This window comes from Mesoplodon bidens, assembly GCF_964165515.1.
Source record: "Mesoplodon bidens genome assembly, chromosome: X".
Classification (NCBI taxonomy): domain Eukaryota; kingdom Metazoa; phylum Chordata; class Mammalia; order Artiodactyla; family Ziphiidae; genus Mesoplodon; species Mesoplodon bidens.
Window position 1 is genome coordinate 126,683,029 of NC_138163.1, and position 12,752 is coordinate 126,695,780.

Consider the following 12,752-nt stretch of genomic DNA (forward strand, 5'->3'; position numbering starts at 1 on the left):
CACACAGTTAAGCCCCTGCATCAGTGGCCCAACGTTATAGGAATTCTTCGGGTTTCTCTTAAGGATCATCCAAATCAGGCAGCTTTCAATGTGATCTGGGGCCCTCATATACAGTTCTCAAACCTCCTCTCAAAACTGTTCTGATTCATTACACCTTGTTAATAATCAGCTGCTAAAAATAGAACTTTACAATGTTTACTTCAAAATTAAAGCTCGGTTAAAGTAAATAACCTGGCTTACATTTTTCTGGCTTAGTTTGGCTATACCTAACTTTCACCTCTAAAAGGTCAAGAGGCTACTTTGCTTTTTCACCAAATCTAGTTTTAGGGAGAAGAGAAAAAAAGATAATTATAGATATATCTGGTGTCTAGATTTGAAATGCTGAGCTTCAAAGTAAGTACTAAGTATTAAGAGAAATCGTTATGAAATCAAATTTTCCAGAGTTTGTAAAGAACAATCAGCTAATGGATTTAATAGTACACACATCCTTACTTATTAACACATGAAGATCTTTTACCTCCATCCGATTCAAGTCACGGGGTTGTTGGTTTGCTGGCACTGACTCAGAATAAGAATCAAATAACGCACACTCCCACTTGGGCTTAGGAAAGGCTAAGAAGAAACAAAAAGAATGCATAAGAATATATACTATAGTCATGGTGTTTCCTAGCAGCTTTTCTGTGCTTGGTAAATAGAGCAACAAAATCAGCCAGCTCCTGTATACTAGAGATGGCACTAATCACGCTGAGGTAGTATTTCAAGTTCTTTACATATACAAGCTAGTACTTCTGCCATGCCCACTTTACACGCAATAAAACTAAGGAGCAGCGAAGGTAAGCACCTTAGTCAAGGTCGGAGAGCCAGTAAATGAAGAGCAAGGACTTGAACTGCCAGCACTCCTGCTGGAGGGCCCACGCTGTCAGCATTTCATGTTGTAACACAGAAGTCAGTTTCCACCTTAACCATCACTATCACAATACTTCAGTTTTAACTAAGCTACTAGCAGCATTTTAAAATGGCAGTAACTATGGTGATAGTTTGAATACCATAAACACTAACTGAGGAAATACTTCATTTTAGCTATTACTACTGGAAGTAAATAGACAAGATCTTACAATGATATGTGCCGAAGAAAGCTTTATGAAATACTCATTTCTTTTGGTTAGCAGGAATAACAAAAATAAGAGCACAAGTTCTTCCTGATTTATAACAATGAAATAATCACATTATGGGTTTCTTCCAACATAGTATAGTGACAGCAGCTGTTAGCTGGGTAGCTGAGTGGATCAGCGTAAGAAAAACCAGGCTACCTGGTAAGCTAACACTGAACACTCACACTATTTCTTAGAAACAGATTCTGTTTCACCACTTTTGTCACAAAGTAAGTAAAAAATGTCTCAACAACCAGGAAAACTATCAATATTCCAAAGAGGAAAAGCAGACTGTGGTAGACAGTAAACAGAAGCTACAAATCAAATTTGTCAAGACCAGCTATTAAGAAATCAAAATTTTAATGCCATATTTAAAAACATTTTTTTGAATCAAATGTTAAAAATGGATTGGCAGGGACTTCCCTGGTGGCACAGTGGTTAAGAATCACCTGCCAACACAGGGGACATGGGTTCGAGCCCTGGTCCAGGAAGATCCCACATGCCGCAGAGCAACTAAGCCCTTGCACCACAACTACTGAGCCTGCACGCTAGAGCCTGCGAGCCACAACTACTGAGCCCGCGAGCCACAACTACTGAAGCACGCGTGCCTAGAGCCCGTGCTCCACAACAAGAGAAGCCACCACAATGAGAAGCCTGTTCGCCTCAACTAGAGAAAGCCCGCTCACAGCAACAAAGACCCAACACAGCCAAAAATAAAATAAATAAAATAAATAAATTTCTAAAAAAAAATGAAAAAGCACAGAGAAGACCCAAAGAGTTCTGGCCATTTTCTTGAACCAAATACAAAAATAAACAAGGGTGATAAACCATTTAAAAGTTAACTACTAAACCCTTAGGGTTTGCCTAAAATATACTATCACTAAGTTTGATGGGGTTTTATGAGGTCTCTCATGATTTCTGTTAAAACTATTTAATTATTATTTAAGATTAATCCCACAAACTCTGGAAATGATATGCAATTTTTGTTTAATTGAAGGGTATATGATGGATTCTTCTTCAGTTGTTTCTATATAAATGCATGCTCCATAAAAGGCCATTAAGAAATGAGAGGGGACTTCATTCAAAATGAAGGGAGATGCTCTTGACTGAGGCTCTATTTTTTAGACTCCCCTGTACTGCGTAAGCAAGGTAAAAGCAGCCATTTGCAGCAGTAAAGGAATCAAGAGGCTATTTCTCTTTTGTCAATACACTTTTTGCTCAGGGCTTTCAGACCTTTAAAAATTACATCAGTGACTTTTGAAACAGGCCGTGAAACACCTGAACACCTACAAAGTGACTCCTCAAATAAGGAGTCATGACACCCAGCCTAGGTTCCATAGCCACACCACATAAGAACAAAGAAACAGCATTCCTCAAGACCCCAAACAGGAAAGAGAGGGAGGAGAGAGAGCGAGACAGAGACAGGGACACAGAGAGACACACTAAAGAGGAAACACAGCAGTGTGTCATGCTGCCCAACTGCAAACTAGTTCCTAGGGACCCCTGAGGGTCTCCCCCAGCCTGTAAGGAAGGGGAACATGCTGGAGTTACGGCCCGCTGGAGTCAGAAAGCAGCTGCTATTAGCAAAGTCCAAGCTCTGAAACAAGTAATAGCTTTTGCTCTCTGAACCCTCCCCTTTGTACATTTTCTGAGGGCCTCTGGGCAAGATCCCAGAATGGGTCATGCTTCCCCCAACATGTTCACCGGTCCCTGGCACCAGCCACATACTTAGTCTCTTCCTTTTGGTTGAGCCTCCACCCCATCACTACCGAACACAGAACGACAGACTTTTTATTTAAGAGTCAGAGACCCGAAGACGGACTTAGATAAGTCATTGGGTACTTTGAATCTAGTGCCAGTTATGAGGAGGGGACAAGACAAGATAATCTAAGGCCTTTCCAGATCTAACCAAGAAATTTATGATCTGTTCAGGACTAATCACATTTTCTTTAGACACTGGTTCCCTCCTGCCAATAATCATCAATGACTAAGCTCTCATGTTTTACAGGCCCTCTCTAAAAAGTGAGAAAGGCTGTTGAAAGCACCAGCTATTTCTGGACCCTTTCGATGGAGGCTATACTTCTGTGAATAACAGAATTCACATCAGAAATCAGCCGACTGCCTTTGAAAGGGCAAGAGACACTATTCATTTTTTCAATCTTCCAAAGAAGTTAATACAAAGGTTGGACTCACCATGACTCTTTCCTATCCAAAGGATTTGGGGATTAACTGTTTTATTAATGAGAAAGACAAAGAGAGATCTATTCTAACTTTCTGGCATGCTAGAATGTTCTATATCTGATTGCAGTTACATGGGTGGATACATATTTTAAAAATCAAGTGTACATTTAAGATCGGAGCCTTTCATACATTTCACTGCACATAATTTTTAAACTTTTTCATTAGGTACAAGACTCCTAGTCCATTCCGTTGCCCAAGGCCACTCGGGGATACCGGGATGGGCCTAAAGATGTCAAGTCAGCATTGGCTCTACAGGAAGATCTTCCTCTTAATTTTTTATCAGCTGGGGATTCAGTAGTTGCCTGGTCCACAATTTTCATGAAAGGGTTAAGTGACTTTGGTTCAAATCCATCCAGACAGTACTAGAATGGAGATAAAAGATGACTCACATTTGCTAGATCATCCCTATGACTCACATTATAAGTTGTGAGAGTCTAATACCAGTTAATGAACAGTAACTATATATACAAAGGAGTCCTCAAAGTGTCTGGACAACACCTTAAGGAACAAAACTCTCTTCTAAGGTCTGGAAGGAAACACCTAAGGTTTAGGATTTATGATGAGGCATTACCTGCTTGCAGGTACTCCGGCTGCAGAGTTGGAGGCAGGCCCTCAGGCAGTGGGTAGCCGTTCTTCCGGGCCACAATGAGATGAAACGCAGCACAGAACTCCGGCAGGCTCAGGGCTCCATCGCAGTCAGCATCGCTCAGTTCCCTAAGGATAGCAGATGTTATGAGCGCCTAACACGGGGCTCAGATACAAGCACTTCATTTCTCAGCTTTAAAGAAAAACCTTGAACTTTTCAAGCTGCGAATGTTGTATCAAAACTTTGAGAACTCCCTCCTGGGAAAACACAAGTAAGCTCAGTAAATACTGGTTGAACTATGTTTTCAGATAAAACTAGCAACTAGGGAAGGCTGGAATCAGATGAGATAGAAAAGAAGAAAGGGAGAGGCTTGAAAAGGCTTATCTTTGCTTCAGCCCTTGTTTCCCACTGAAAAGCAGAGGCCTATCTGCCAAAGTAACTAAGACCCCAGAAGCTCAACCAGTCTCTTAGGTGTACAGAGACGAGTACGCTTGTGTTAGGACATGCAGAGCGAGAAGGCATATACAATCATAGTAGAAAGGGGGTTCTTTCTATTTGAAAGAAAAACCACGGAAGGTAAGCTCCGGAACTTTCCTTTGGACCCTTCACATCCTTGTCCCCCTTGAATATTCAGAAAGCACCAGCTCCCCAACGTGAGGAGCCAGGGAACTGTTTCAAACACTGGGTGGAGAGAATCCCACAAAGCTTACATGGATATGTCTCAACAAAAAGATAGAAACCCTCATGCTGATAATGTTAGGACTGGGAATTCTGCCAAAACAGACTGTATTCTTTACAAAATGATAGTTTCTCTTTTTTCCTAGCTTTAAAGCCTAATAAGGCTTGCCTTTTTTTTTTTAAATGCTAGAATATATTGCCGAAAAACCGAAATTCAGCTCAGGATACAGTGGCATTCACAAGTGCCAGTGGAATAGTTTTCCAATATGATGCACAAAACATGACAAGCAATTTTAAACTCTATTATAATTTTTGTAAATCCTCATGAAAAAAAGTTTTACATAAATACAATACTTTAATTATATATTTATCACAGGGTGGTCTCCCACCCAGTCTTGAGGAAGAAGAGCCCACACGCAGCTGGGAGTTTACAGAGGTACGGAGCATTTTCATAAACGCAAACAGAGCCAGCTGGACCAACCAGCACAGCCCTTCTGGAGCTGGTGATGGAGCCGGCACAGCAGCAAAGCACCAAAGCACCAGGCACGCCACATGTGCAAGTCTGAACCAGGGCCCAGCTGATAAACACCAGCCAAATTTACGAAGCTCAGAGGCAGCGAGAAGAGTCAAATTTAACTTAATTCCAAAATATCTGTGGAACTTCTGTTCGCCCGGCCTCATAAAATATTATAAAGAATAGCTTTTCAAGGTTCTCTGGTCACTTACACCACATCAAGTAGAAAAATCTGAAAATAAAACACACAAGATGGAAATTCTCATATGTTCACACAACTGCTTAGACTGAAAAGGCGTCTAGGTGAGGATAATAATTAGCAAATTGCTTTTTAAGTAAGAGCTAAAGCAGTGCATAGTATGTGCCAGACACTATTCATTGTGCTTTCCATATAACTTACTTAATCCTCACAGCAACAATAATCTAAGTTCTTTTCATTCTCTTAGTCTGTATTTTAAAAAATTCAAAAGATTAGATTTTTAAAATGCAAAAGTAGGAGCTAAGGGATGGCTATGGATAACAGTATGATACTATGAGGCATTAACTGTACTTACCATATATAGGAGAGTTCTGGAATGGAAAGCTTTGATTTGGTGAAGAAGTTCTTGGCCACAGAACCTGTCAAGAGCCATTGTTTAAATAAATCATGAATTACTTATCTAGAGCAGCTTTTATATTTATATGTAAACGAATCACCATTTCTTTCATTCAGCAATTCCTACCATATAACCACAAATATAACAATTATTCATCAAAGCAACTACGAATTGTGTGGCTAAAAAGCAACATACAAACGGCTTTTAAAAGAGTATGTAAATTAGAACAGGGCAAAAGAACTAACGACCTAATACTTATTATGACATGAAAATTATATGAATTCCTTCTTCGCATTTCCAAAAATCTGCAAAATTTACTAAAAACTCAAAAGATAACTATCAAAATTATCAAAGTAAAAATCTGTCGAGCACTTTTAATGAACGGATGCAAAAGTAATACACGATCATGGTAGGAAACAGCAAAAAGAAGAAAAACTAACACCATTAATCTCATCATACTAGAGATAAGACAGACATCTTGGGAAAGCGTTTCAGTGAGATTTAAGATCTCTTGGTGGCTCTTCAAGAATCGTATCCAGGAACCTCTTGCTACTTTCTTTATTCATTGCAAATTTACCAATATCAATGGAAATCAGGTAATCATTCCATTTTACATGTTATGTAGCTTCAAGTCCCAATTGCACTTAAAATGTTTAGACCCAATCCTTATTGAGATTGAAATTTTTATGCTTTCTGCTCTGAAAACAGTTTCACAATTCAAAAGCCTCAAGTCTAATACAAAGAACACTCAAATCAAAGCCCTAAACTCTATTCTAAACTGATAAAGTCAAAAGTCTTTCCTTAGCCATCAGGAGACTTCTAACTGGCCTTGAAACAAAGGATTATAGTGGACCCTAAGGCAGACTTATTTTCCTTTGATAGATGAAGGATCAAAGACAAAGTACCCTATAAACGAATGAGCCTTCTCCCCAAGAGCATCCTGGAAATAATGCTGACACAGGACTGTTGGCCATCCATGCAGCCTCCTTCCTTTGCCAAACATTTGTCAGAAATGTCTTGAAAGCCCATTTGCCAGCTATTTTATACATAGAAAGGCATTCTCCCCTAATTTCATTCTTCTTTTTCCCTCCTGATCGCCTTTCTTCAAAGTATAATAGGCTCAAACCCACAGCTAGAGACCTGGCCTGGCCTTCACACAGTAGAGAGAGACTGTTGGCCCACGGTGTCCCAGAGTGGTTGGGTGGCGCCCACAGGGAAGATGATGGCTAACGAGGTCAGAGAAGGAGCACTTGAGCAAGTCCGAGTGCTCCCTCCTTCGGTGCTGACAGGTCAAACGGGGAGCTGGAACCCTCGCCCCAGCCCCACCCCCAAGCAACAAAGAAACCCCAAACAAGCCTCCTTTCCTTGCTCTCTCCAGCCATTTTCAGATCCACCTGAGAGCCACATGTGGGGCAGAAGAGGTAGAAGGGAGGCTTAAAAGCGGTCAGCAGTCAAAGATCAAAACCATGAATCCAGACATTTTCTTACAAGGGGTCTCTCAGCCCAGTAAACTACAGCTACCCACAGCATTGATCCATCAGTGACTGAATGTTAATACATCCAATATATACAGATCTTTTTAAAAAAATAAAGACCAGTAACCCACTGTAAAAATGGATTGAGCTATGAGAGTTTAAAGAAATAGATGCAACTGACTCTTAATCATATTGAAAAAAAAAGTTCAACCTTGTTCATGAGACATCTGTAAGTTAAGGCCACACAAAGACATGATTTCTTGACTATCAGATGGGAAAAATACAAAAGTTCAAAAATGTGTTTTGATAACAAGACTATGGGAAAACAGGCACCTCATACAATGCTGGTGGGGTGACAAAATGGCACAACCCCAAAGAAGGGGTGTTTTGCAAAATCACATTTGACCCAGTAATCCCACTTCCAAATTATCCAAGGATACACTAACAAAAATATAAAAAGACATATGCAGAAGGCTATTTACAAGAGAAATACTTGTAATAGCAAAGGACTAGAAGTAATCCCAATAAAGAATTGGCTGAATAAATGATCGCACATTCACACAACCTATAAGGGGAAACGAGAAATATCTCTACATACGACTAATCACCAGAATATATTGTTAAATGAAAAAAAGCAAGGTGGAGGAAAGAATAAGTAGTATGCTACCACTTATCTAAGACAATATGGAGATAAGAACACACACACACATAGAGAGAGATATGCGCATACACATATTTGCTTCTATTTTTAAAAACAGACAAATAAGCCATTAAACAAGATGTTTACCTATAGGAACAAGGAAGGAACAGGGTAGAGGAGCTAGGGGCAGGAACTAGACTTCTTTGAATGTAGCTTGTTTTGTAGACTCAACTTTAGGACTGTGTTAATATTTTATATAAGTAAAAAATTAAATTTTAAGAACACAATCCCTAAAAATTGAAATCAAAACAAATAAAACTGAAAAGCACAAAGTTGGAGAACTCTCACTATCCAATTTCAAAAACTTACTATAATAATCAAGACAGGGGCTTCCCTGGTGGCGCAGTGGTTGAGAGTCCGCCTGCCAATGCAGGGGACACGGGTTCGTGCCCCGGTCCGGGAAGATCCCACATGCCGCAGAGCAGCTGGGTCCGTGAGCCATGGCCACTGGGCCTGCGCTCCGCAATGGGAGAGGCCACAACAGTGAGAGGCCCGCGTACCGCAAAAAAAAAAAAATCAAGACAGTGTGATATTGGCATTAGGCTAGACATAGAAATCAGTGAAATAGAATTGGTAAAGAAATAAACCCTCACACTTACAGTCAGTTGAATTCTGACAAGGAACCTAAAACAATTAAATGGGGGAAAGAATAGTTTTTTCAACAAATGGTGCTGGGACAACTAGATATTCACATGCAAAAGAATGAATTTGAACCCCTACCACATATCATATGCAAAAATTAGCTCAAATTGGACGAAAGAACTAAATGTAAGAAATAAGACTGTAATATAGGGAATTCCCTGGCAGTCCAGTGGTTAGGACTCTGTGCTTTCACTGCCAGGGCCCGGGTTCAATTCCTGATCTGAGAACTAAGATCCCACAAGCCACACGCGCGGCCAAAAATAATAATAATAAAACAAAACTAATATGACCTTGGATTAAGCAATGGTTTCTTAGATATGACACCAAAAGCACAAGCAACAAAAGAAAAAATAAACTGAACATCAAAATTAAACTTTTTTGCTTTGCAAGATACCATTAGGAAAATAAAAGGACAAGCCACAGATTGGGGAAAAAATATTTACAAATCATATGTCTGATAAGGAACCTGTGTCTAGAATACACAGAGAACTCTTTCCACTCAACGATTTTTTTTTAAAAATGGCAAAGTATCTGAATAGGCATTTCTCCAAAGAAGATATACAAATGGACAGTAAGAGCATGAAGAGATGCTCAATGTCATTCTTCATCCAGAAAGAGATACCACTTCACATCCACTAGGACGGCTACAATCAAGAGATAAAAACAAGTGTTGGCAAGGATGTGGAGTAAGACACTACTGGTGGCAATGTAAAATGGTGCAGCCACTTTGGAAAACAGTCTGACTAGTCCTCAAATGGTTAAATACAGAGTTATCCTATGATCCAGCAATTCCACTCCTAGGTATATATCCAAGAGAAATAAAAACATACATCTACACAAAAACTTGTACACAAATGTTCACAGCAGCATTATTCTTAACAGCCAAAACAACCCAAAAGTCAATTAACTGATGAACAGATAAATAAAATGTGGTCTATCCATACAATGGAATGATATTCATCCATAAAAAGGAATGAAGCTCTGGTACATACCGCAACATGGATGAACCTTAAAAACATTATGCTAAGTGAAAGAGGTCAAACACCAAAAAACACTTATTATACAATTTCATTTATATGAACAGCCCAGAACAGGCAACTCTATAGAGAGAGAAAGTAGTTTAATGGTAACCTAGGGCTGGGGGGTGGGGAGAGCAGGAATGGGGAAGAAATGCTAATAAGTAGGTAGTTTATTGGGGGGAGGTGCTCTAAATCTAGATTGTGACTATACTACACTAAAAACATTGAATTGTACACTTTAAATGGGTGAATTTAGGGTATGTAAATTACATCTAAATAAAGATGCTTTCTAAAAAGGGACATCAACTAATTGCAATGTATGAACCTCTCCTGAACTTGATCAAACTAAACTTTTTAAAAAGGCATTTGTGAGACAATTGGGGAAATCTGAACAAGACTTGATATTAAGTAATCTGTGGGGTTTTTTTTAATGTGCTAATGAGTTGTGGTTATGTTTTTAAAAGAGGCCTTATCTTTACAGATACATCCTGAAATATTTTCAAATGAAATAGTCTGGTAATTGCTTCAAAACCATCTAGGCTCAGAGAGGGTATAAATAAAACCAAATTGTGAGAGATGAGTGACAGGTACAGAGGAGTTTGTTATACTAGCCACTTCAGTTGTGTCTGTATTTGAAATTCTGCAAAATGAAAAGGTTAAAAGAAAATAAAAACATTCCTAACAGCTACCTACTTGTATTTGGCTAAATATCTGCATACATTGTGAAAAAACTCACTTAAGCAGTGGGTAAAGATAGCAAGTGGTCAATAAATGCAATCTGGGTTTCTGCTTTTTTTAAAAATCATGCTGTCAACGTTAATTTTTTGTATCTACAATATTCCGCCTTCAAACAAAGCCATTACCACCAACCAGAAAATATCTGCGTTTATACAGGTATATTTCAACTACGTACCTTATTTCACTAGAGAACATTAATCTTAGTCCACACTGCGATATGTCAGGTTACAATTATCAAGGACATATTGTTATTCTTCACAATTGAAGTATAAAAAGAAAGTTTTATGAATTTATCTTCCAGACTCTACTATTTCACTGTTTGTTTAGTCTTCAGCCAGGTGAAATGTAGGCACATGGGAATTAAATCAGTTCCTCTCAGCTTGAATTTTGCATGAGAACTCAATAGGAATATGTATTTCTGAAGATAACCCAGAAGAACTAACATGTGGACATAAAAATGCTGGCCAATTTTCCTCCCATATTTTCTCTCAGAAAAACCAGAGGAGAAAGACTGCAGCCAAAGAAAACAAACATGAACTTGAACTCTAAGGTGTATATAACATAAGGAGACCTGTGACAGCAACTCTTTGGGATGCTACACTATGTCCTTGCTGTAACATCGACATAATGAGTATGCAATTAAAGGTGCGACACTCATTTCAGGAACTGCTCCAGCTAATAAGGCACAGGATCTGAACCAGGATGCACCAAATTCCCATTTAACCCCCCTTTGAAATGGAAACATAACTTTCCCAATATCATTGCCAAGTGTTTTTCTGCATGGTTTATAGTTGATGAGACATTCAACCTCAGAGAAAAACAAACTAAAATCATAGAAGGTTGTTGTACTCATTTTGTGTGGACTATTTCTCAAGATGGGCGCTGTTATTTATGTGAGACAGTGAGCTGGGACCCGTGTTCTCACCCACCAGACTTTGTTACCTGAAATGAAGGAACTCGGATCAGGCTGAAGGGACCGGAACTGGTTGACATAATACTCTCGCTGCTCCTCCGTTATCCTCCAGGGTTCGTCTGGGTAACTACTGTTGTTATCCTGCAGTTCTCTCTCCACTGAAAAGGACTTTAAAAAGAAATCAATAAGCAGATGCTCACAGAATCTGTCTTTTGTGAAACCAAGTAGAAATATTAAACCCAAGCATTATAATTATTTTTTTCCTCAAGGGGATGAATTTAAACACCTTGTGAGTAGAATTTAATGGGAATGTAAACTTCTGAAGGTCAGACATCATGCTTTATACCTTTCTTTTGTATTTCCCAAAGTTGTTAACAGGACTGAGGATGAAATATTGAACACTTGGGTGAGTGATGAAAGATTTTCCAATGTGATGAAGGGGAAAAAAATACAATCATTCTTTTCTTCAAATACTCACCACATTTTGACCCTTTTTAAATTAGTTGAGTAGATAGTAAGATAATCTAGATTCTTTTTAAACCATTTTTTAAAAATCTAGAACAGCTATAACCACACCATCTTTCTTTCTGAGGCATTCCCGTTGTATAAATCTGGGAATCAAAAGCTCCGAATCAAGTCCCACGTCCCCAGGTCCCACCTGAGTGGCAAGTCAGGATCACCAAACCTCTCCTTCCACATTTGTGAACTGGGGGTTCTACTTAGTAATAGAGCTGAGCGCAAAGATGGGCTGTCATGGTACCACAACAAACAGGGTAACAAGGGGTGCATCCGACCTGCCACTAGGGGGCATGCAAGCCAAATATGAGAATTTAAGGATACAGAGAACCGGAGTAGTAGTGCAGGAGAAAAGAGCTCTGCTAAGCAATGGGGAAAGAAGCAAAAATGGTGATTCTGGAAGGAGCAGCACAGGGCTTTGTTGCATCCCTCCCATCTACCCTAAGGCTAAGGTGCTACTTGCCAGGGGCCACCTTCATGGAACTAAAAGGTGAACACAAGGAGGGTGAGCCTGAGACAAAAGGAGACTAGGAAAGAAGGGGAGAGGTATTACTACTAATACCCATCAAGGTGCCTGCTTCTGAATGAACACACTACCAAGGAATTAATCATTAGGAGGGTATTCTACTCACTATCCCCAGAAAAGACAACAGACCATCTCTGCCCCTGCCTCAACCTCCCCAACAAACACACACCACATTCTGGAAGTAACTCTTCCCAGGACCACTTGGCTCTCCTCTGATGCCATTCAGAGAAGAAACAACTCTGTAAAAAGTTTGAGCTGTGATATGACCTTGAGATGCCATCTTTGAAGTTTGCGTACTAGATGAGTTTCCACTGAATCTAAATCAAACCGTTTTTAAATGCCCTGAAAGTCACTATCCAGTAGTTAATGCCTTAAATTCATAGTGTTTTGAAATTTACAAAGCATTTCATACACCCCATCTCACCCGAGCACCTCAAACATTTGAGAGGTAGACACA

The 12,752-nt window shown here is 39.5% G+C and overlaps 1 protein-coding gene across 5 annotated transcripts in view; it reads right to left on the reverse strand.

The window, feature by feature from the left end:
• The window catches only part of REPS2 (RALBP1 associated Eps domain containing 2), a 241,568-nt gene that overhangs the window by 116,200 nt on the left and 112,616 nt on the right, over nucleotides 1–12,752 (reverse strand). For all 5 annotated transcript variants that reach the window (XM_081223252.1, XM_081223250.1, XM_081223251.1 and 2 more), the window contains exons 6-9: nucleotides 11,283–11,421; nucleotides 5,725–5,788; nucleotides 3,964–4,106; nucleotides 518–612 (exon numbers count right to left, since the gene is read on the reverse strand). In XM_081223252.1, coding sequence (XP_081079378.1) covers nucleotides 518–612; nucleotides 3,964–4,106; nucleotides 5,725–5,788; nucleotides 11,283–11,421 — 441 coding nt within the window. The remainder of the gene's footprint in view (nucleotides 1–517; nucleotides 613–3,963; nucleotides 4,107–5,724; nucleotides 5,789–11,282; nucleotides 11,422–12,752) is intronic.